Source organism: Centruroides sculpturatus, unplaced genomic scaffold, assembly GCF_000671375.1.
Source record: "Centruroides sculpturatus isolate CEXI.00-Female unplaced genomic scaffold, Cexi_2.0 scaffold1077, whole genome shotgun sequence".
Classification (NCBI taxonomy): Eukaryota; Metazoa; Arthropoda; class Arachnida; order Scorpiones; family Buthidae; genus Centruroides; species Centruroides sculpturatus.
This window is the reverse complement of record NW_019385357.1, coordinates 96,565-121,358: the sequence shown is the minus strand read 5'-3', so window position 1 is coordinate 121,358 and position 24,794 is coordinate 96,565. Positions and strand designations below refer to the sequence as shown.

At 27.6% G+C, this 24,794-nt stretch overlaps 2 protein-coding genes across 2 annotated transcripts in view; one reads left to right on the top strand and one right to left on the bottom strand.

Annotated features, from left to right (window-relative positions):
• Nucleotides 1–2,666: 2,666 nt before the first annotated feature.
• LOC111638066 lies at nt 2,667–5,862 on the top strand. Its single transcript, XM_023383696.1, has 2 exons — nt 2,667–3,042; nt 5,577–5,862. The coding sequence occupies exons 1-2, from the start codon at nt 2,917–2,919 to the stop codon at nt 5,796–5,798; spliced, it is 348 nt and encodes a 115-aa protein (XP_023239464.1). The 5' UTR covers nt 2,667–2,916; the 3' UTR covers nt 5,799–5,862.
• A 3,671-nt stretch (nt 5,863–9,533) lies between these two features.
• The window catches only part of LOC111638064 (PRKR-interacting protein 1 homolog), a 31,447-nt gene continuing 16,186 nt past the window's right edge, over nt 9,534–24,794 (bottom strand). The window contains exons 2-5 of the mRNA XM_023383694.1: nt 17,456–17,534; nt 15,193–15,293; nt 12,418–13,827; nt 9,534–9,787 (exon numbers count right to left, since the gene is read on the bottom strand). Coding sequence (XP_023239462.1) covers nt 13,738–13,827; nt 15,193–15,293; nt 17,456–17,534 — 270 coding nt within the window. The 3' untranslated portion in view covers nt 9,534–9,787; nt 12,418–13,737. The remainder of the gene's footprint in view (nt 9,788–12,417; nt 13,828–15,192; nt 15,294–17,455; nt 17,535–24,794) is intronic.

Sequence of the window (24,794 nt, the reverse complement as noted above, 5' to 3'; positions counted from 1 at the left end):
TCAATACCCAGATCAGTGTGGAGACAGGCTTTGTACTGTACAGTACACCTATGCAATTTGTCACTGACTGACTAGTGACTTTTCCTAGCTATAACCACTAGCAATTGTGTTCATCCATAAGTTTTGTACATGTGTAACTGATGTTCTGATTACAATAAGTGAATTATTATAAGTATACTAGCTGTTACCCGCGACTTTGCCCCCGCAGAGGTTTTGCAAGCAAACCCCATTTACATTCAGTATTTCAACAACCATAGTAATTGTTATATAAACCTACCACCGAGAATGATGAGAATTGCTGAGAATCAAACAAACTATTTTGAATTTGATCAATTTTCTGGAACGTTTACAATTGTTCTATAATTTAAAAAGGTTCAAACATTTGGTTAAGAAATCGAAATATATAAAAATATTTATAACAATGTCTGAAATGTTATTAATACACTTAATACACTTAAGTACTTAATGAAGACTAAACATAACAAAAAATAGCATCTAAAATAGTACAGTAGAAGCCATTTTTCCGGTTAAGACTTAATTGTCTCCCTCTCCCCCCGCGGGGGAATTTAAAAAAATCCCTTCTTAGTGAGCATTTTCATGACATACCCTAACCGTGTACCAAATTTCACCTCTTTATGTTCAGCGGTTTGCTCTGGGCAATGATGAATCAGTGAATGAGTCAGTCAGGACAATCAATTTTATATATATATAGATTTTAACTTAGCCATCCTAAAACATGCAGGACATGGCTATACTAATTCTGATTACAATAAGCAGTCAGGTGAGTTATCATGNAAAAGAAATAGGGAAAACATTACTCGAGCGTAACTTAAACGTTCCGTAAATTACACTCCGGTAATTATGACGTCAGGACCAATTTATAAAGTTAATTTTGTGTAAATTACTCTTGCATATGATTTTATTTCAATTATGATAATTTAATTCGAGATATTTAATCATAACCGTCAATTATAACAAATCCTATAGAGAGATACATGATGCAAAAATTACATTCTTGCAAAATCTAAAGCCCTTCAATTCCTATAAAAATGTACCCAAATTATCTTGAGCAATTATTAAATAAAATTTAACTTATAAAAAAATTATTAAATGCTTAAATTTATTATCATAATTGTATTCTATTCGTAATTACATTTAAAAAAAAATAATTTTTGTAAATTTTAACGAAATTTTTATTATTCGATCGAAATTTTGAAACCAAGTTTGCATGTAAATTTTTTAAATGTCAAGCTTGATACAAATCGATTCAGCTACTAGTTAAAACCTTAATTTAAATATTATTTTTCTATATAAAATTATCATCACGGTGATGAATCTGTTTATTATCAATTATTATTATTATTTTCTAAAATTATTATCGAAATTATATTAATGATGCGTAGAATAATTTATAAATTAAACACTTCTTTACGTGGAAGCTTAAATTATACAGATGAAAATAGAAAAATATACATAAAATTTATATATTATAGGGAACAAAAAGTAAAATTTATATATAATTTTGTCCGTGTTCTGTAAGAATTATGGCATAGAGAGAACAATGATACAGATATATAACTGCATTATATATATATTATATAAATGTAAATTACAAATATATTATTGTTAAAAATATAATTATAAATCCTTTCGATTTACGTGCGTTTAAAGTATCCCTAAAAAACAGTTTACGTTACTCAAAAGTCGCAACGTCGTTACATAAATCACAATACCGCTCGTTCAATAAACAGCTGTTAAAAATAGAAAAATTTGAATCTTTAACAAAGAATTTTCATTAATTACGAAACTTTTTTTAAATAGTACGTGAAACGCATTATTATATAGAAGTAAAAATGCGTTACGAGACAGCAAAATATACGAATTTTCATGCGATCTATGAATGAAATTCCTTATAAATCTATCTGTATAGATTTTTTTAAAAAAATTCTAAAGTTCCTTTGGATGATATATATTGAATCTGATGTAATAAAGTACGTTATTTCATGAAATACTTTTGTCAGCAAGCATTATGAGTTCCAGTACTCTGATTCGAACAGCATTCCACCTTATCGATGTCGTTTTATTTGCAGCGATGTTGTAGAAAAGATTGAGACTTTCCCAATTTTAAAATTTAAATTTTTTTAAGAAAGTTGCCCTTTATATACTTGATATTTTATAGAACCGTAATGAACAGCTTTAGTTTGTCTAATCTTAGCTGCTTACAATGAATTTTAATCTATTGTAAACCTTTATGATTAGACAAAATATTATTTAAGTAGAACAAAAATATGTTAAATTACATTTAAAAAATAATCCAAAACACTAAAGTTCATTAAGAACATAAACATATACTATCCAAATGGCATCTTCACTTGTCCTTTTTTCATACCAGAAACTAATCAAAGGCACACAGGTTCCATTTTTTGAGACTATGACCTTCCTGGAATACAATTAGTTCCTGGTGTGAAAAAAGGACAAGTGAAGATGCCATTTGGATACTCATGTTCTTAATGAAAGATATATTAACTTTTTAATAATAGAGGAATGATATAAAAACTGTATTTATATCATACAGGACTGACAAAAGGATGAAGCTGAGGATTTTTCCTAGGGCCTATAGTGGTTCCTAAAAACTACTGTTATTTTTATTAACAAAAAAAAATCTTTAAGACTGTTTTTTTATTAATAAAGAAACATTCTATGTATTTTGGTTTTTGAATAAATAAAATGCAAAACAAGTCTGCAACGAGCAAAAGGCAAAGAATTCTACCTCCAATCCTGTATACTTTATTATACATGTATAAAATAGAAATTATTTACAGTATTTTATAGACTAATAGGTTTATAATGAAAACTATATGATTTTCTTTCATTCCTTTTCATTCTTACAAATTTTCTTTTTAGGAATTTGTCAAAATGGAACAAACTTTTGCTAATTTTCTGCAACTTTTGACCCATGAAAAAGAGAAACTTGCAATTCTTGAACCTGATGTAGCCAATGCTGAACAAAACTTAAAAGACTTATCCAAAGAAGTTTTGAAAGTTAGTTTTTTTGTACTTTTAGACTATTTAGCATTAAATTTATTATAGTAAGCAAAATATAGAAAAAAGCAGTTCAATTAAATAATTTTTTTTGAATATAAACTATACTTATTATTTTTATGCTTTTTTTCGTTTTTGTAGATTTTTTTAAAATTTATAAAACTTTGGTATTACAAGATACAATTAAAATTCATATAATATTAAGAAGGAATTTATAGAAAGCATTATTTAGAATAAGATCATGATATAATTCACAATGGCATATTATAAATTACCATATTTTATGGCATATAAGACAAATATTTTGTGCTGAAATGGAAGTATTAATAAGAATTGTATTTAGTGTCGTTAAACCATCCTACACTTTTGGTACTTTGCAACTGTATTCTGATTAAAAAACGTAAAATTAGAATGCACACTTTTATTTATCAGAAAAATAAGAGTTTAAAAGAAGACATTAACCATTAAAATATTCTATATAATAAATAAAGCAGCTTAGCTCTAAAAAACAAATAGTAATAACTATAAATATGTTTAATTAAACAATAACACTTTTATTGAAGAGTTGGGCTAGGTAGAGGTTATCTGTAGGCTACTGAAGGTTATTTGATGAATACAAACAACTTATGGCAGATCACAACTTCATGTATAAAAGCTCAAAAATTATCCCTGGAATTTTAAGCTTTTTTTTTTTCTTTTTATAACCAAAAGTTTTCAATGCTGTAAAATACAATGGATCTTGCCTTTTACTTTACAATAAACAAATACAGTAAACTTCTCTGACTCAAACGTATGAATTAAAGAAATATTTGAGTTACAAATAAAATAAAGTGCTTGGTAGGTCTCAATGAAATAACATAGGCATTTAATGTCTCCAACTTGAATTTTCTTAAGTCAGGTTTTTATGGTCCCATGACACTGATTTATGTTACTTTTAACTTCCCTGACTCAAATTTTGATATTTATTGTATCTAAAATGATCCTAATTATCATATTTCCACAAAATTTTGACAGTTGTATCTACTGTCCAACACCCATTTGCAGATATTGCAAATGGATCTCTTGCTTTATTTCAACATGATTAATGGAATTGAAGTTTTGCAGGTATATTATATTGAATATTTTATTGAAAGGCATTACATGAACTGTTTAAAATAAAAAAAGTATCAAAGATTCTTTATATAATGCAAGAGGGTTAAAAATACAGATCTTTTCAGAATTGGCAATTTTTACCATATTGTTCTCTAACTCTAATCATCTGTAACATGAAGTTTTTTGTTCCTTGGAGCTTGCAAGTTAGAGAAGTTTTACTGTATATAATATCACTCATTAAGATATAACATTATCTTAATTAAGTAGTTCTGTGTGCACAGCTTTATAAACATTTCAATATTTATTTTAATAATGTTTTTGGATTCTATGCTTCAGCTTTAAAGAACAATTATTCTGTCCTGTAAGTATTATTCCTTAGTTAAGAAGTTAGTACTATTATACAATTATATGCACAAGTTTTGTTCATTTCAACAGTATTATATATAAATTTACTGTAATGTCAATTTGATGATAAAGTGGTTTGTTTTAAACTACGAAAACTTCTAATAGAAATCATATAAAATGTATTTTAAGTGTCAAAATTTATTGATTTTAAAGCCAAATTTTAAATGACTTAGAAATTTTGGAAGATCTTGCTGCTCTGATAGAATAATTTTAAAAGAATGAAAAAATCTTATCCTAAAATTTTCAGCTTTCTTTATTAACCATCAAGAAACAATTTCCAAAGAATATCAAAAAGTTTCAAATATGCATATTTAGTTTAAATAATTACATATAAACAAAATTGAATTTAATCATTATTTTAATTAAAATTTAATTATATTTAAATGGCAATACTGGCCAAAAAATAAAGTCATTTTGATGAATGTTAAATGTTCTTATAAACTTCAATTTCTACAAAGAGTTTCATCTCCTCTTCAAGAGTTTAAAACTTAATTTAATCTGTAAAGAATTTTCTTAAACATAGCTATCAATATTTTTCTTTGAAGTTCTTCAGAAGTTATATAATCTGAAAAAGGTTGATAAAGAAAGGAGGACTGAAGCATTTCTTCTTTCCATAACTAGTCGTAGGTTAATAATATTTCCTATATCATTTTTTAACTGTATAAAAACATTGTTGTGAATATTTTATATATATAATGTAGTCCACAACTCCCATATTCTTTGAATCTGGATAAAACTAAAGACAAGATAAATTTTGGCTATTTAAACCATCATTAGTACAAAAACGTAAAAAAAAAAATGATTTGGAGCCTAAACTAAGAAGTACTTGTAATAAAATTCTTCAAGAGATTTTTCTTCTCTATATTGTAAAATTTCACAAGAATATTACTTCAAATACTTTATTTCAATAAAGATTTATAGCCATTATATGCTTTTTATAGAATATAAAAAAATATCTTAACAAGTTTAATATCATATTGTTTTCCTTCATTCTAATAGTGATAAACTTAACTTATAAAATAATATTTTGTTTGTAGAAAACAGAACTATTAGCAGAATTAAAAGAAAAGAATAAGAAAGCACTTTACCAGTTGGAAAAGTTGAAAACGCAATGTGGAATTCTTGCCAACAAAGAATTTATGGACTACTATGAGGCAATGAAACAGACAGAATATGATATTCGAACTCAAATTACCAGACAAAAAAGCAAATTTAGAAGTAATCATAATGCTATTTATCAGCTAGAAGGAAAATTTTAATCTTATTGTAAATAAATTTCATAAATTACATCAAGGAATATCAATTTTCTTTGTTTTATTGAAAAAAACAAAAATGAATAAAAATTTATTTTTTAATTCATTAGTATTTTATTTGTTTTACAAATATTATATATAAATGTCATGTCATAAGTCAAGCAATAGTATAAACTGAAATTTTTGCCATGAAATTTAATTATTAAGTCTTGCTAAGTTAATGAACAGACTTAATGGACAAACCTGTTTATTTATTTCTGTCTGACATCAAATTTATTTAACCATTTATAAGGTTATTTTCATACATTAATTTAAAGTCTTGCATTCTGATTATTGTTCTTGTCCAATTATTTGTTTTTATTTAGTATAAAAACAAATAATGTTCAATAATATACATCAACAATGGCCAACTTTAGAAATTAATGTTTTCAATGGAATTTTTGAAGAGTTTAAATGATAAGATTTTTGAAACTTGGAATTTTATAAACTCTAATAGTTTTATAGTTATAAATAGAGTATGTAATATTTATTTTGAAATAAGCATAAAACAAAATAATTTAAAAATTATTATTAGTTTCTGTTATTTTTAACAAGAACATTGTGGTCTCTCAAATTTTTGTCCAAACATCCTCAGGTTCAAAGACAAATATATGAAAAGTAAAAAGTTTTATGATACTGTCCTCCTTGTCACTGGCAAGTAAATTAATTTAATCTATTGTTTTATGCTACAAATTAACAATTAAATTTGCTAGCAAAAATCGACCAATTTATACATTGATTGACTTATATTCAATTAACTTCAATTTGATAATTGAACTGTTATAAGTCAAGCAATAGTGAAAATTTGAATTCAAACATGTAAAACTCACTGCCATATTCAAATTTCTCAGCCCTAAAACCAATACATAAAGACTATCAGATGTGTCCATATAACTGAAAGGTTGTTATTAGTGATGTAACGAATATTCGGTATTCGGCCTATTTTTTGCTATTCAGCCAAATACCGAATACCTAAAAACAGGAGTAAGAAATAATAAAAACACAGTAAATTAATCATTTTGATTTAATGTTATCAGGTTAGTGTTGTTTGTTTATATTTATTTATAACTTATAACATACACAAAATAAAAAAGAACATAATATTACTCACTTGTATTCACAATTTATAATTACAAAGATCAGCACATGTACACATCTATTCTTTCGAGAATCGTCGCACATCTAAGGGCCTGACCCTGCCTATCCTTCTTTTTAAGTGCTCGTCTTTGCTCTTTCCTTTCTCTTTCCTCTATCGCTTTAGTCCATGTATGCCTATGCATACATCATAATACGCCCTCACGATACTTTCGATTCATCACTTTTCTGTCGTAGATTTCCCATTTTACAATTACGTGACTCATAGCCTGGTGATAACGGATAAAAGAGACAGATAGGACGTCAGTATAAGTCACAGTTATGATTTCACAGATTCGAAACAGCTTGGTAGCCTGAACGACCCCAGGCTTTCACCCGTGCACGCCAAGTGATTTTCATTACAAGCATTTAGCTTTCCGAAGTCTACGACAACAATTGTTTGGCATTCACAACTGCGAATTTCGGGCCAATAAGCTGCCTTGACTTGTTCTATTATGTTATCAACTCAATTTCATATTTATTTTCACTTTGCGGTTCTTCTCTGTTCTTCTTCCGTTATTTACATGTGTAGGTAATTTCATTGTTATCCACATTTGATATCATCACTTATCACATACTGCCATGACTCTCTTGTCTGAACTGTCAAGAATTAATGTGATTAGCAAAGCATAGTGACAGTGGGCAATAGAGAGCAGGGTCCTTGCCATAATGCGGTTTGCGCACCAATTTTCGTACGTGCGTTAATCAAGCTGAACAGTTTGGCCGAATATTCAGCTATTTGGCCACGCTTCTGGCTGAATACTCGGTATTCTGCCTGAGGCCGAATATACTATTCATTGCAACACTAGTTTTTATTAATGAATGACATACTCATTACTTTGGACTTTTTAGATCTTTAGAATGTGTAGACATTCCTTGCTAGTATGGGGGCCATAAGAATAATCAGTCTGACAGGCCAGATCTGTATAATGTCTGCAGATGGTCATCATTGATATTGATATATATATAATAAAAATGATGTAGATCTTTATTTCAATAAAGATTTTTAGCCACAATCACTATAGAGTATTAAATCTCCATCAATACATGATTATAACAAACAAACAGTTTATAAAACTGTCATTTAATTATAACCAGATTTAACTTTTTTATTCTGTCTTTATATATCATGCTTCATTTTTAATCCTTATGCCACAATACCATAAAGTTTTAACATTGTTATAATGTATTCGTTATATCTAATCTCATCAGCTGAAAATAAAAACAAGATTATATCTCATCAAGAACCAATAGATCAAAATATATTCCCATACTTCAATTATATGTAAACTGTTTTGCTAAATCATGTGTTATATTATTATTTTTATTATGTTGTAAATGTGAAATTTAGACATTTTGATTTTTCCTAGAAATGAGTGGAAAAAAATAATGTTCTAGAACCTTCAATGTGGATATATAAGTAGAATAAACAAAGGGCATATCATGACATATTTCATTTGAAACAGACACATCAGCAATGTCTGACAATATGAACTTTCAAAAGAACATATTTGCATGCTGTTGCTCAATCACTTCAAAAGTAGCTACAATGTAACAAAGACTATGATCTCATCTAGTGTTTGTTAAAGCATTCATGGGTGAACAAAGGTCAACCAGCTGTTGCAAATGTCAAAAGGACCAATAATGCAAAAGGTGATAATCTGCATGTTTGGCATCATCACAAGAGAATCTGGCCAGTTTAGACGGGAAGTTGTCTCATTCACCTTACAGCCTGAACTTAGTATCAGCTGACTACCATCTATTTCTGTTGTTGTCTATTAAACTTCTATTCTTAGTAATTAATTCTTTAACAATCTATGTTTATTCTTTTACAAAATATCTATAATTTAAATATAAATTTGTGTATATATATATATATATATATATATTACAGCTAACAGTACTTTGAAGAAGTTGATTGTTTTGTTCATATTTTAGTTGATATATGGATTGATGAATCATTTTGATAAATTGAGAATAAGATACCAACCAACTTTAAAAAAATGAAATGACAATAAATTCTAAAATTCTAACATTAAATTATTATCACTGTTTTACAATTATCTCAGCCAAGCTAGTATGAAGGAAATGACATATGATGATATCACACACACAAATTTACTTCACTTGATTTCTAATAAATATTTGTAAGTTTATTAAAAATTAAAGAATACTATACAAATTTAGAGGACAGAATTCATTATCATTTATATATTGTTAATTCATTTTCATACCAAGTTTGAGAAAATAGTAAAATAAATTCAGTAAGTGCTTTCTTATGTAAAGATAAATATTTCATCTCTTTTAAACCAAATGCATTATTTTTATTTAATTTTGAAAATTAAATGTCTTAGTAACTCTATATTATTTAATAAAAGATGTCATAAATACATAAGATTTAAGTATTTTGTAATGATACTATAATTTTAAATCTTGAATTTCAATCTAAAAAGACAATACACATTAATAAATTATGGTTAAATTCATTTTTTGTTTTAAAAATTGATCATATTATAGTGTATTATTAATCATATATTAGTACTGTACACTTATTAAAAACAAGATCCTTTTTCTTTTTTAAATAAAAATATTTTAATACATACATTTAATAATTTCCACACTTTTTACAATTATTTACAAATGTTTTCATTTCATAATTTACCAAACTGTTTATCATTCTTCAAAAGTTGGAAATTATCATTCATCTCTGCTTTCATTTTCTTTACTGTTGTTGTTTTCATTGTCACTGTTATTACTGTCATTTTTGCTGTCATTATCAGTATCATCTTCACTATCATCATCAGATTTCTTGTTTTCATCATCTAAGTAATAGAAAAAATATATACATATAATGAAATAAAAGGAAATTCAATTCTTACATGTTACACCTTCTGATATTTATGTAAATACAGTATAACCCCAATTTATCAGCATTCAATATGTGAGAATTAAATACAGTAAGTTTTCTTTTATTCCTCTTCCTAATTTGAGACAAAATACTTATACAATGGATGCCATCTAATATAACACACATAAAATATTATAATTACAAATGCAATGAGAATGAAATTCCTATGTGCTAATATTGGATGGCTCACCTCCAGTCTCCATTTTCTTTGTTTTATTCATGTTATTCCTTCATTCACTAGATTTTAACACAGCTGTGCAGTTTACTGAGCTTTATCTCTACATTATATATCTTTATATTGGTGATTACATGTCAGGAATATCCATTGATATAGAGATGAGAATGTGTATCAGTCTTGTTTCTTTACAGTTTCATTAATTAAAAAAAAAAATTTTTATTTTACTCTATTTTACTCATTTTCTTAACTTTTGCTATCTTACCATTAAAGAAAAAAATGTCAGGTAAGTTACATATTCACTGTTGTGCACATATCTGCATCTCTAATTTTGCATGTCCCTTTTACTAATTATTATATAAAATATATTTTATTTACAGTAATACTTCGACTTATGCTACCCCGACTTACGCAATTCTCAAATCTCGTCAATTCATCTTTTGTTTGAGTGCCACGCAACTAGAGGATTTGATCCCGGGATCTCGAAAATCGGGATCCTGGGATCCCGACTACTTTTCAGTCCCAAAATTTTCGGGATTAAGTTTTCCTAATCCCGAGATTTTCGGGATTGACATCATTTTAAAAAAGTTGCAAAATAGACTGCATGAAGCAAAACGTTCAGTGCCAGTGCTTTTACAGAATTGCTTGCCTATCATTTTAATATAAAATATGAGAAATTTTATTCCAAGCAAGCAACAGAAATTAACCTAGCGGGCTTGCGATGCTTGCTTGGAATAAAACTTCTTGTATTTTGAACTAAAATGATAGGCAAGCAGTTCTCACTGGGTTACTTGGTAATATACTGTACTTCATTTTTGTATTTTTGAATTTTCGCGGGCGCCAATCGATTTTCTGGCGCAGTCGAGAGCACTACTCAGTGCGTTTTACTTGTCAATGTGTCAGCCATCTTGTTTTGCCAATGTGGTTAATATAGACCCGACGCCTCTCGCTTAGGGGGGGTTGACCTTAGGTGAAAAGGTTACGACCCCCGCCTTGCCTGCGATCTGTCAGGATGATGCGAGAAAGTCTTTTTACGTTTGGGAGTAGTGGTTTGCTGGATGCTGAGAGACTCACACAGAGACCGAATTTACAAAATTAACGTGTTTATTTTTAGAAAGGCATGCTTACAATGATCGAAACAATCGGGATTGTAGCCTTTACTCCTACAATCCCGATCTGTGTCGACCGGACTGTTTTCTTCCAACCTCCCCGTGTCCTCGAAGCTATAACTAGAACGGGCTTATAAGTATTTACTAACGATTCCTCCAACTTCCATCAAACCTAAACGCGTTTTCTCAGCAGCTGCATATATGTGCAACAAATTGAGAAGCAGACTTGGTGATGAGACACAGGATGCGTTATTTCTCAGATCATATTTTCGCAATTCAAATTAGAATGTTCCTATTAGATTAGTTTTCTTTATATTTAAGAAAAATGTGACTGATTAATGTTATTTTTAAATACTTTTTGCTAAGAAACTTATCTTACTACCTACTTACTAGGTTGCTATATGAAAGTAGTCTATTTAGTCGATGTTAAGAGAGATTTTTGTTAATTTTCAACGTTTATTTGCATAGTTTGTTACATAAAGGTTTTTTCGATTTATGTGAGTTTGAAGAGATCTCAGTGATGCTTAAAAAAGAATAAATTTAACATGAAGACTGAGTGATTTTAAGTCTGGTTAGTCTGACTCTGAGTCTGATTAGTTAGAGTGATTAAATTAGCTAGGTGTATATTGTAAAATATGTTGATTTTTGTCTAAATTTTGATTTGTTGATTTCTGTAAGATTTTCTTATTTTTTATTAACCCTCAATACTGAAATAATCCCGGGATCGACTAAGTATAATCTCGAAATCCCGGGATTAGAAATAAGGACCGGGATCGAATTCCCTACACGCAACTCTTGATTAGTCACTCACCCCATACTATTGTTCAGCTTACATGTTCGGATGTGCTGCATGGAATCGACATATAGCTACAATTTATTTTGTGTTATTTATTTCTGTGTTTGTTATATCTACGGAGACTTGAGAGACTATGTGGTGATTTCTTGTAACCATGAACAAATCAAAAGATGAGATAAGATTAACAAGAACATTTATTAGCTTACATACATCCGACTTGGATTTTACACAAATTGCGAAATTATATCCTGACTTACGCGAATTCAACTTATACGGTTATCGCTCGGTCCCACTTATCGCGCAAGTTTGGGGTATTACTGTATTAAATTCAAAATCAAGTATGATTAAGCAATAAGCTATTTATAACATGATAATTTATTTATTTCTAAAATATTAAATTTAGCTATATAAAAACATTCTAATTTCACAAAAAAAAAAGTTTTTTAAAGAACATTTACACTTACTTGTATTTGAAGTTTTTTTCTGTTTCTTTGCCTTTAGTTTTTCTTTTCTTTTTAATCTAGAATATAAATATTAATATCTTATTTTACAAAAAGATATCCTTAAATAAGAAGATTAATGAATAACTTCCTGATTGTGATTAATAATTCTAAAAATTCATATAGTGTAATGATAATATTAATCAATCCTAAAAGTACAAGCAGGGACCCATCAAATCAAATGTTTTATTCAATTAAAATACAATGAGTTCATTGAAAATTATACAAAATCATCATTACAGCAAGTATTTTCTGGGTTGTTTGTAAGTAATTTGCATCTACCTGTTGTCTGGTACCATGAGTCTCCTCCTCCCACTGGTTCTACCTCTCAAAGGCTTCTTTCTTTCAATTTTGCATTCAAGTCCCAGGATGGCAATTTAGCATTCCTAACGCTGGCCAACTTCAATTGGCAGGGTTTCAGATTAATTATGAGAGTGTGTTGGTCCATCTTATGGCAATCTCATCAGCTATTATAAAACTCTTAATCTATCAACACTCACATGTTCAAGTTTATTCTTCTTTTAGTTGGTAGAATTGTTGAGAAAGCCACCAGTTTTCTTTTTTACACTCTAAATTTCCTTAACAGGCTATTTAGAATATAACCCTTGATATAAACAGCCACTACACAGCAGTCTTTGACAAAAGTTAATCATTTTACAATTCTCCAATGAAATCTTTTGAAATTTTATTTTAACTTACTTGACATTCTCTTTTTACTGTACTATTAATTTTTTTGTAATACATCTGTTTCTACTCAATATTTCATGTCAGTGAGGCTTTTTGTGTAGCTTTGTTATTGCTTGCAAATGTAGCTTTATTATACAATAAGTATATTATTTTGATTTTCAATATACATTTAAAATTTTGCTTTCAAAATTTTAAATTGATATTTAATATAATAAACATGTTATATAAGGAATAATTTCTTAAGAGTTACTGGATTGAACAGGCAATATAATTTTGAGAACCTGGTAAAATTAATCATATGATGTTATAAAATGCTGTTATTGAAAAATTCTAGAATTTACTAACAAACAAACAAAAAACACACACACTTATTAAATACATATACATTAATTATATATAGCATATGTTTGTTTATTCACATTCAGTTTTTTTTCTTTGTAATGTGCAGGATTATGCCTAGTTAGTTTCAGTTCAACTACAATTACAAACAGAATCTGAATTACTGAAAACAAATTACATCATTATAACAACTTTAAATTTATTCATATCATTTTAAAATCTTAGTTTAAAAAATAATAATTGAGATACAAAAATATATTACCTTTTGGCTCTTTTTTTTGCTGTCTTTAATTCAGCTTTTCTTTTATTTTCCTCTATTTTTCTATGAAATTCTACATCTAATCTTTCCTGTTCAAAATAAATTCTTATGTTAATAAGTGTCGATGCTCAGATTTTAATTAAATTTTGTATGCTATATTTTTAAAATAAATCTGAGTAGTAAAATTATTCATTTCATATTTAAAAATGCTCTGTACAGACAATAATATATGTTTATTCCATTTGTTAATGGGATTATTAACTATCTTAGAAAAATTATTTTATTGACATCTAATATTCTTATAATATATCAAACAACTACAAGTAATTGTCAATAAATAAATAATAAAATCACAGTTCAAATGTTTTATAAATAGTGGTCACCACCTATTGTGATCACTGGTTAATGTTCTCAGCCACTTTATGTAATTAAAATCATATTTTTCCAAAACATTTTTATATTTCCTGCATAAAATCTGCTGGTTATTGTAATCGATCACCACTTATTGTCATCATAAATGCTTTAGTCATCAAATTATGCTTTATCATATCATAAATGCTTTAGTTCAGATTAAACTAAAGCATTTATGATATTCTTATCTTAAACTAATCTTAATTTCTTAGTTACCTTTTTGAAAACATTAGTTATTACTTTTCTGGCATTATTATATAATAATTATTAGGTTGTTTGAAAAATAATTTTGTTTTTTACAACCAGAGGGATTAGTTTTATTTTTACCTGACAATTCAAGGCTTGTTTGTAAAAAATTTTGTTTGATTCTTTTCAATTGTTTTTTTTTCTTGTGTCCCATCAAATATGGAAAAATCAAAAATCAGTATTTTCAGCATATTTTGCTTTTTTATTACCAAAAAAGTAAAAATGTTGTTCAAGCAAGAAAAACATTGAGAGACATGTATAGAAAAGACGTGTTAACAGAACAACAATTCCAAAACTAGTTCACAAAATTTCATTCCGGTAATTTCGATACTGAAAATGCACCACATTCTGGAAGGCCAGTTGAAGCTGATGAAGATAAAATAAAAAGGTATTGATTGAAGCAAACTGAATTGAATAACAACACTAGAAATCGCTAAAACATTGAATTTGTTGAATCAACTGTTTATGATCAATATTTATCAAAATTTTCAATTATTGAAGAATATAATATCAGATTGATATCAATATTGAATACTGATATTTCTTCATCAGTATTCAAGTGTATGACTATTCAAAAGAGGTTACCTTTTTGGCTAAGTCATACACTATTTTAATATTAAGAAGTATTCTCCATATGTATAGGAATATATGCAATTTAGTTAAATGATAACAAACTAGAAGACAAATAATTATACTTAGGAAACATTATTATTGTAACAATGTCATAATAATGTAATATTTTTTTTTTTAATAGATGATTAATAAAATAAATATTAATGATGATTTTTAAATACTACCTTGGCTGCTTTTTCATCTATATATTTCTGACGAGCATATTCTTTCCTTCTTAGATGTCTATACACATGAAATTCTCCACTTCCAGCACCAGCACTTGATCCTATAAATTAAAAAATTCATAATGCATTTTTAATACAATGATTATAATTAAGTATCATACATATGTAGTATAATAACAATTTTAACATTTAAATATTATGTGAATTTGGTTGAGCAATTAATTTCAAAATTTAATCAAGCAAAAGTTTTGTTAATTTCTTTGCACCATATAAAATATTTCTTAGAGCTAATATTAATTTATGGAATATAACAAAAACACATGAATATGAAAATATCTCTGCATGTGTTCTGGTATTAAAATATTTTCCAGATAAAGTTTAAATTTTTGTTCATTTAAATAGAGTAAAATGGATAACAAACCACCATATATAAATTAATTTTTCATTCAATGTAATAAAAATTATAATATACAGCATGTAACAGAAAGGTTTGTAAAAAATTTGAGGGGTTGTAGAGAGGTTAATTTGTTACTTGGATTTTGAGTCTTTTTTATAACAATACATGGCTTAATTTTATACATTTGCTTCAGGCTGGTGGTAAGTTCCACAATTAGTCAAAATTTGAATATTCAAACATGTTCTTAGAATATCTTCAAATATGGAATGTTTTAAACCTTTATATGTTTAGAACATTCCATATTCTAGCTAATTTTAATGCTAATTTCCATTTATCCTCTTATCCCCAATCAGTGGCTAGGTTGAAATGGGAGTGTTATTTGGCCAGCACAATCACCTGATCTGAATCCCCTAGATTTTTTTATATTTGAAATATTCATTTTGAGTTATAAGAGATTTTTAAACATGTGATGTCACTTCCTGTTTTCAACTCAAAATTAACCCCTCTACAATCCCTCAAATTTTTTTTACACACCTTTCTGTTAAATCCTTATATGTGTCATTTTGAGGAAACACAACACAAAACAAAACAATAATTTCCTCTCTGGTTTGTTATTATTCCCAAGTGTAATTAGTTAAAAAATCCCTAGTTATATAAGCATTTCACATCAATTATAATTATGATATAAAAAAAATCAATATAATCTAAATATATAAAATTACTTGTCCTGACTGACTGACTCATCATCACCCAGAGCAAGCTGCTGAACCTAAAGAGGTGAAATTTGGTACATAGTTAGGGTACGTCATAAAAATGTGCACTAAGAAGGGATTTTTCGAAATTCCCCTGCAGGGGGAGAGGATTAAGGCTTAACTGGAAAAACGGTTTCTACTGTACTATTTTAGATGCGATTATTTTGTTATTAATTACATTTAGTCTTCATTGAACACTTAGGGGTATTAAATTGATAACATTTCAGACATTGTTATAAATATTTTGATATATTTCGATTTTTGAATCAAATGTTCAAACCGTTTTAAATTTGAATTTGTTATTGCATATTGGTTCGATTATAGAACAATTGTAAACGTTCCAGAAAATAGGGTGCGCCATGGGAATGCACACTAAGAAGGGATTTTTCGAAATTCCCCTGCGGGGATAGAGAGAGAATTAAGGATTAACCGGAAGAACGACTTCTGCTGTACTATTTTAGATGCAACTTTTTTGTTTTCAACTACGTTTAGTCTTCATTGTGTACTTAGGTGTATTAAATTGATAACATTTCAGACATTGTTATAAATATTTTTATCTATTTTGATTTTAAAAATATTCAAATCATTTTAAATTCAAATTTGTTATTGCATATTGGTTCTATTATAGAACGATTGTAAACATTCCAGAAAATTAATCAAATTGAAAATAGTTCGTTTGATTCTCGGCAATTCTCATCATTCTCAGCGGTAAGTGTTGTATAACAATTACTATGGTTGTTGAAATACTAAATATAAATAGGGTTTGCTTGCAAAATCCTCGTGGGCAAAGCCACGGGTAACAGCTAGTTTGTTATATAAGATAAATTTATAAATGAAAATATTCAATAAATATCAATAAAATTTACTTAAACTGAATGTTTAAATTATTTTCTACATAAATTATTCAATAAAAATTTAATAAAATATTGGTCAAATCTAATTGAATTTTGTCAACAAAAAGTTTAATTTTGTACATTTTATTCAAATCTTATTTTTTAAAAAGTTATATTCTTTAAATTGTATATATTTTGTAATTGTATATTTGTCTTTATTTTGTATATATATTTTTTAACGTTTAAATTATTACAGAACTGATTATGTTTGGATGACTTACCCATTACATTCCTAACAAACTCTGGTACTGATATACTTTTCTTCTCTTTTGGTGGATCCGGAATTATTACAGGCTTATCCTAATATAAATACAAATTTCTTTATTAAAAAAGTATCTAAAAACATTTTTTTAAAGTATACTTTAAGATTACACTACAGTAAAGCGTCGATTATCCGAATCAATTGGGGACTGGGGTCGTTCGGAAAATCAATATTTTGGATAACCAATTATGTACGAAAAAATATATTAACTTATCTCATGTTGAAATTTTTCTCAGTTGCGTGTCGCTTCGTGTTGAATTTTCGTCGATGTTAAGCCTAACATAAACCTTTTAAAATAATAATTGTGACTATTGTATTGTTAAAAATTATTTCTTTATTTTGTACAAACAAAATAAATATATTGAAAAATATAAAAACAATAAAAAATTATACTTCAGAAGTTAATTTAGTATCAAAAACGTAAAATATTTCAGTAGCCCAAGACATAGCCAAAGATAGCAGCGCCACAGCACTGGTGAAAATTTAAATTTGCCGACTGGAATTCTTTCGGATAATTGACGCTCTACTGTACTTTATACTTTTTATATTGTAGTTCTTTACTTCCAAAATTATATAATAAATTAAAATAGACATACAGTCGACCCTCTATAACACTGTTGATAATTCCGTTTTATATGAATTCCATGTTGTACGAGTCACTTAGATTTTACATCTAATACATGAGCCGTTCACAGCCCAGCACATGTATTTGTAAAATCTAAGTGACTCGTACAACATGGAATTCATATAAAACAGAAAAATCAACAGTGTTATAGAGGGGGGGGGGTCGACTGTATATAAAAATGGAAGTTCTGTAAATAACAGAAATATGAAAACTAGTACATATGCTCAGCATTGTCCAGGCAAAAATAACAACAGACAACAAAATGAGAACCATATTAAGAATTTAATTATTTTAGCCTACCACTGTTATATTTATTTCAAAGTGTTAATTAAATAAATTATAATAAGAAAAATGAAAGTGTAACTAAATGAAAACAACAAAAAATCTACTTTTAAGAAGAAAGAAAAACAAACTGATCTTATTTAAATTTATTTAACAAAAATAAAAACAAATTAACAGTCAGATTTTGAGTCAAATGGACCAAAGATTCATGCTTTGCATCCTGGAAAACACCAAAGTACATGTTTTGTACTTGCTAAGAATGCCATACTCAGATGATAAGGAATAGCACAAATTTCATTGGTCTGGTAGACAGGAATTGATTTTTTTCAACAGAAAATAGTTGTTAATCTCCACCTGCAGGAGAAGATAATTCAAAACATCCAAATTTTTTAAATATTAAATTTAGCAAACAATTTACAGTCTAATATGAATTTGTAATTGGCCAATCAATCAAATTTTGTGAAAAACAGACCAAATATTTTTAAACTCGGCATTCTCAAAAACAGATTTCATGCTCACTGGAAATTTCATATTAAGTGATTTTCTTATCCAAATGCCACCATCCTGCTACTCAGATAGAAAGGGGCCCATTGCAAGCAGGGGATTAGAGTTAATTCAACCAAAATTAGTTGTCAATTTCCTCCTAGATGAGGGGATAGTTCCTGAAAAGCATCATTGCATTTGCTCAAGCTGTTTTAAAATGTATAAGAACAAACTAACAAATTTCTTTTCTTTATATATTAGTTTGTACCAATTTAAACTTTAGTAAGATAACAATGTTTTCACATATCATAAGACAAGATTCTTCTGTTTAGTAGTAGAGGATCCTCACTGTAGATTTCATCTCTCAAACTCATTATTATTTTTTCTTAAAATATTAAAATAAAATACTGAGGTTTATAAAATAATCATTAGCCTATACAGTAACCTTGTTTTACAAAATGGGCAAGTTCCCAGCCAGTGTCCATAAAGTAAATATATTACAAATTGATGAAAAACTGTTGTATATTTAAATGTAAATAAAAAATAAATGCAAAAAATTCTGTGCCAAAAAATTTGTTTCTCCTGCTTTTTCCAACACTCAGTGTATAAAAAAAGCATGCCTCCCCCTCCTGTCCACACCACCGTAGCCGNTCTGAGTCTGATTAGTTAGAGTGATTAAATTAGCTAGGTGTATACTGTAAAATATGTTGATTTTTGTCTAAATTTTGATTTGTTGATTTCTGTAAGATTTTCTTATTTTTTATTAACCCTCAATACTGAAATAATCCCGGGATCGACTAAGTATAATCTCGAAATCCCGGGATTAGAAATAAGGACCGGGATCGAATTCCCTACACGCAACTCTTGATTAGTCACTCACCCCATACTATTGTTCAGCTTACATGTTCGGATGTGCTGCATGGAATCGACATATAGCTACAATTTATTTTGTGTTATTTATTTCTGTGTTTGTTATATCTACGGAGACTTGAGAGACTATGTGGTGATTTCTTGTAACCATGAACAAATCAAAAGATGAGATAAGATTAACAAGAACATTTATTAGCTTACATACATCCGACTTGGATTTTACACAAATTGCGAAATTATATCCTGACTTACGCGAATTCAACTTATACGGTTATCGCTCGGTCCCACTTATCGCGCAAGTTTGGGGTATTACTGTATTAAATTCAAAATCAAGTATGATTAAGCAATAAGCTATTTATAACATGATAATTTATTTATTTCTAAAATATTAAATTTAGCTATATAAAAACATTCTAATTTCACAAAAAAAAAAAGTTTTTTAAAGAACATTTACACTTACTTGTATTTGAAGTTTTTTTCTGTTTCTTTGCCTTTAGTTTTTCTTTTCTTTTTAATCTAGAATATAAATATTAATATCTTATTTTACAAAAAGATATCCTTAAATAAGAAGATTAATGAATAACTTCCTGATTGTGATTAATAATTCTAAAAATTCATATAGTGTAATGATAATATTAATCAATCCTAAAAGTACAAGCAGGGACCCATCAAATCAAATGTTTTATTCAATTAAAATACAATGAGTTCATTGAAAATTATACAAAATCATCATTACAGCAAGTATTTTCTGGGTTGTTTGTAAGTAATTTGCATCTACCTGTTGTCTGGTACCATGAGTCTCCTCCTCCCACTGGTTCTACCTCTCAAAGGCTTCTTTCTTTCAATTTTGCATTCAAGTCCCAGGATGGCAATTTAGCATTCCTAACGCTGGCCAACTTCAATTGGCAGGGTTTCAGATTAATTATGAGAGTGTGTTGGTCCATCTTATGGCAATCTCATCAGCTATTATAAAACTCTTAATCTATCAACACTCACATGTTCAAGTTTATTCTTCTTTTAGTTGGTAGAATTGTTGAGAAAGCCACCAGTTTTCTTTTTTACACTCTAAATTTCCTTAACAGGCTATTTAGAATATAACCCTTGATATAAACAGCCACTACACAGCAGTCTTTGACAAAAGTTAATCATTTTACAATTCTCCAATGAAATCTTTTGAAATTTTATTTTAACTTACTTGACATTCTCTTTTTACTGTACTATTAATTTTTTTGTAATACATCTGTTTCTACTCAATATTTCATGTCAGTGAGGCTTTTTGTGTAGCTTTGTTATTGCTTGCAAATGTAGCTTTATTATACAATAAGTATATTATTTTGATTTTCAATATACATTTAAAATTTTGCTTTCAAAATTTTAAATTGATATTTAATATAATAAACATGTTATATAAGGAATAATTTCTTAAGAGTTACTGGATTGAACAGGCAATATAATTTTGAGAACCTGGTAAAATTAATCATATGATGTTATAAAATGCTGTTATTGAAAAATTCTAGAATTTACTAACAAACAAACAAAAAACACACACACTTATTAAATACATATACATTAATTATATATAGCATATGTTTGTTTATTCACATTCAGTTTTTTTTCTTTGTAATGTGCAGGATTATGCCTAGTTAGTTTCAGTTCAACTACAATTACAAACAGAATCTGAATTACTGAAAACAAATTACATCATTATAACAACTTTAAATTTATTCATATCATTTTAAAATCTTAGTTTAAAAAATAATAATTGAGATACAAAAATATATTACCTTTTGGCTCTTTTTTTTGCTGTCTTTAATTCAGCTTTTCTTTTATTTTCCTCTATTTTTCTATGAAATTCTACATCTAATCTTTCCTGTTCAAAATAAATTCTTATGTTAATAAGTGTCGATGCTCAGATTTTAATTAAATTTTGTATGCTATATTTTTAAAATAAATCTGAGTAGTAAAATTATTCATTTCATATTTAAAAATGCTCTGTACAGACAATAATATATGTTTATTCCATTTGTTAATGGGATTATTAACTATCTTAGAAAAATTATTTTATTGACATCTAATATTCTTATAATATATCAAACAACTACAAGTAATTGTCAATAAATAAATAATAAAATCACAGTTCAAATGTTTTATAAATAGTGGTCACCACCTATTGTGATCACTGGTTAATGTTCTCAGCCACTTTATGTAATTAAAATCATATTTTTCCAAAACATTTTTATATTTCCTGCATAAAATCTGCTGGTTATTGTAATCGATCACCACTTATTGTCATCATAAATGCTTTAGTCATCAAATTATGCTTTATCATATCATAAATGCTTTAGTTCAGATTAAACTAAAGCATTTATGATATTCTTATCTTAAACTAATCTTAATTTCTTAGTTACCTTTTTGAAAACATTAGTTATTACTTTTCTGGCATTATTATATAATAATTATTAGGTTGTTTGAAAAATAATTTTGTTTTTTACAACCAGAGGGATTAGTTTTATTTTTACCTGACAATTCAAGGCTTGTTTGTAAAAAATTTTGTTTGATTCTTTTCAATTGTTTTTTTTTCTTGTGTCCCATCAAATATGGAAAAATCAAAAATCAGTATTTTCAGCATATTTTGCTTTTTTATTACCAAAAAAGTAAAAATGTTGTTCAAGCAAGAAAAACATTGAGAGACATGTATAGAAAAGACGTGTTAACAGAACAACAATTCCAAAACTAGTTCACAAAATTTCATTCCGGTAATTTCGATACTGAAAATGCACCACATTCTGGAAGGCCAGTTGAAGCTGATGAAGATAAAATAAAAAGGTATTGATTGAAGCAAACTGAATTGAATAACAACACTAGAAATCGCTAAAACATTGAATTTGTTGAATCAACTGTTTATGATCAATATTTATCAAAATTTTCAATTATTGAAGAATATAATATCAGATTGATATCAATATTGAATACTGATATTTCTTCATCAGTATTCAAGTGTATGACTATTCAAAAGAGGTTACCTTTTTGGCTAAGTCATACACTATTTTAATATTAAGAAGTATTCTCCATATGTATAGGAATATATGCAATTTAGTTAAATGATAACAAACTAGAAGACAAATAATTATACTTAGGAAACATTATTATTGTAACAATGTCATAATAATGTAATATTTTTTTTTTTAATAGATGATTAATAAAATAAATATTAATGATGATTTTTAAATACTACCTTGGCTGCTTTTTCATCTATATATTTCTGACGAGCATATTCTTTCCTTCTTAGATGTCTATACACATGAAATTCTCCACTTCCAGCACCAGCACTTGATCCTATAAATTAAAAAATTCATAATGCATTTTTAATACAATGATTATAATTAAGTATCATACATATGTAGTATAATAACAATTTTAACATTTAAATATTATGTGAATTTGGTTGAGCAATTAATTTCAAAATTTAATCAAGCAAAAGTTTTGTTAATTTCTTTGCACCATATAAAATATTTCTTAGAGCTAATATTAATTTATGGAATATAACAAAAACACATGAATATGAAAATATCTCTGCATGTGTTCTGGTATTAAAATATTTTCCAGATAAAGTTTAAATTTTTGTTCATTTAAATAGAGTAAAATGGATAACAAACCACCATATATAAATTAATTTTTCATTCAATGTAATAAAAATTATAATATACAGCATGTAACAGAAAGGTTTGTAAAAAATTTGAGGGGTTGTAGAGAGGTTAATTTGTTACTTGGATTTTGAGTCTTTTTTATAACAATACATGGCTTAATTTTATACATTTGCTTCAGGCTGGTGGTAAGTTCCACAATTAGTCAAAATTTGAATATTCAAACATGTTCTTAGAATATCTTCAAATATGGAATGTTTTAAACCTTTATATGTTTAGAACATTCCATATTCTAGCTAATTTTAATGCTAATTTCCATTTATCCTCTTATCCCCAATCAGTGGCTAGGTTGAAATGGGAGTGTTATTTGGCCAGCACAATCACCTGATCTGAATCCCCTAGATTTTTTTATATTTGAAATATTCATTTTGAGTTATAAGAGATTTTTAAACATGTGATGTCACTTCCTGTTTTCAACTCAAAATTAACCCCTCTACAATCCCTCAAATTTTTTTTACACACCTTTCTGTTAAATCCTTATATGTGTCATTTTGAGGAAACACAACACAAAACAAAACAATAATTTCCTCTCTGGTTTGTTATTATTCCCAAGTGTAATTAGTTAAAAAATCCCTAGTTATATAAGCATTTCACATCAATTATAATTATGATATAAAAAAAATCAATATAATCTAAATATATAAAATTACTTGTCCTGACTGACTGACTCATCATCACCCAGAGCAAGCTGCTGAACCTAAAGAGGTGAAATTTGGTACATAGTTAGGGTACGTCATAAAAATGTGCACTAAGAAGGGATTTTTCGAAATTCCCCTGCAGGGGGAGAGGATTAAGGCTTAACTGGAAAAACGGTTTCTACTGTACTATTTTAGATGCGATTATTTTGTTATTAATTACATTTAGTCTTCATTGAACACTTAGGGGTATTAAATTGATAACATTTCAGACATTGTTATAAATATTTTGATATATTTCGATTTTTGAATCAAATGTTCAAACCGTTTTAAATTTGAATTTGTTATTGCATATTGGTTCGATTATAGAACAATTGTAAACGTTCCAGAAAATAGGGTGCGCCATGGGAATGCACACTAAGAAGGGATTTTTCGAAATTCCCCTGCGGGGATAGAGAGAGAATTAAGGATTAACCGGAAGAACGACTTCTGCTGTACTATTTTAGATGCAACTTTTTTGTTTTCAACTACGTTTAGTCTTCATTGTGTACTTAGGTGTATTAAATTGATAACATTTCAGACATTGTTATAAATATTTTTATCTATTTTGATTTTAAAAATATTCAAATCATTTTAAATTCAAATTTGTTATTGCATATTGGTTCTATTATAGAACGATTGTAAACATTCCAGAAAATT

Coding starts and splice junctions, on each gene's coding strand:
- LOC111638066 (XM_023383696.1), top strand. CDS start 2,917: ATGGAACAAACTTTTGCTAATTTTCTGCAACTTTTGACCCATGAAAAA. Junction 3,043..5,576: donor TATCCAAAGAAGTTTTGAAA/GTTAGTTTTTTT, acceptor TTTTGTTTGTAG/AAAACAGAACTATTAGCAGA.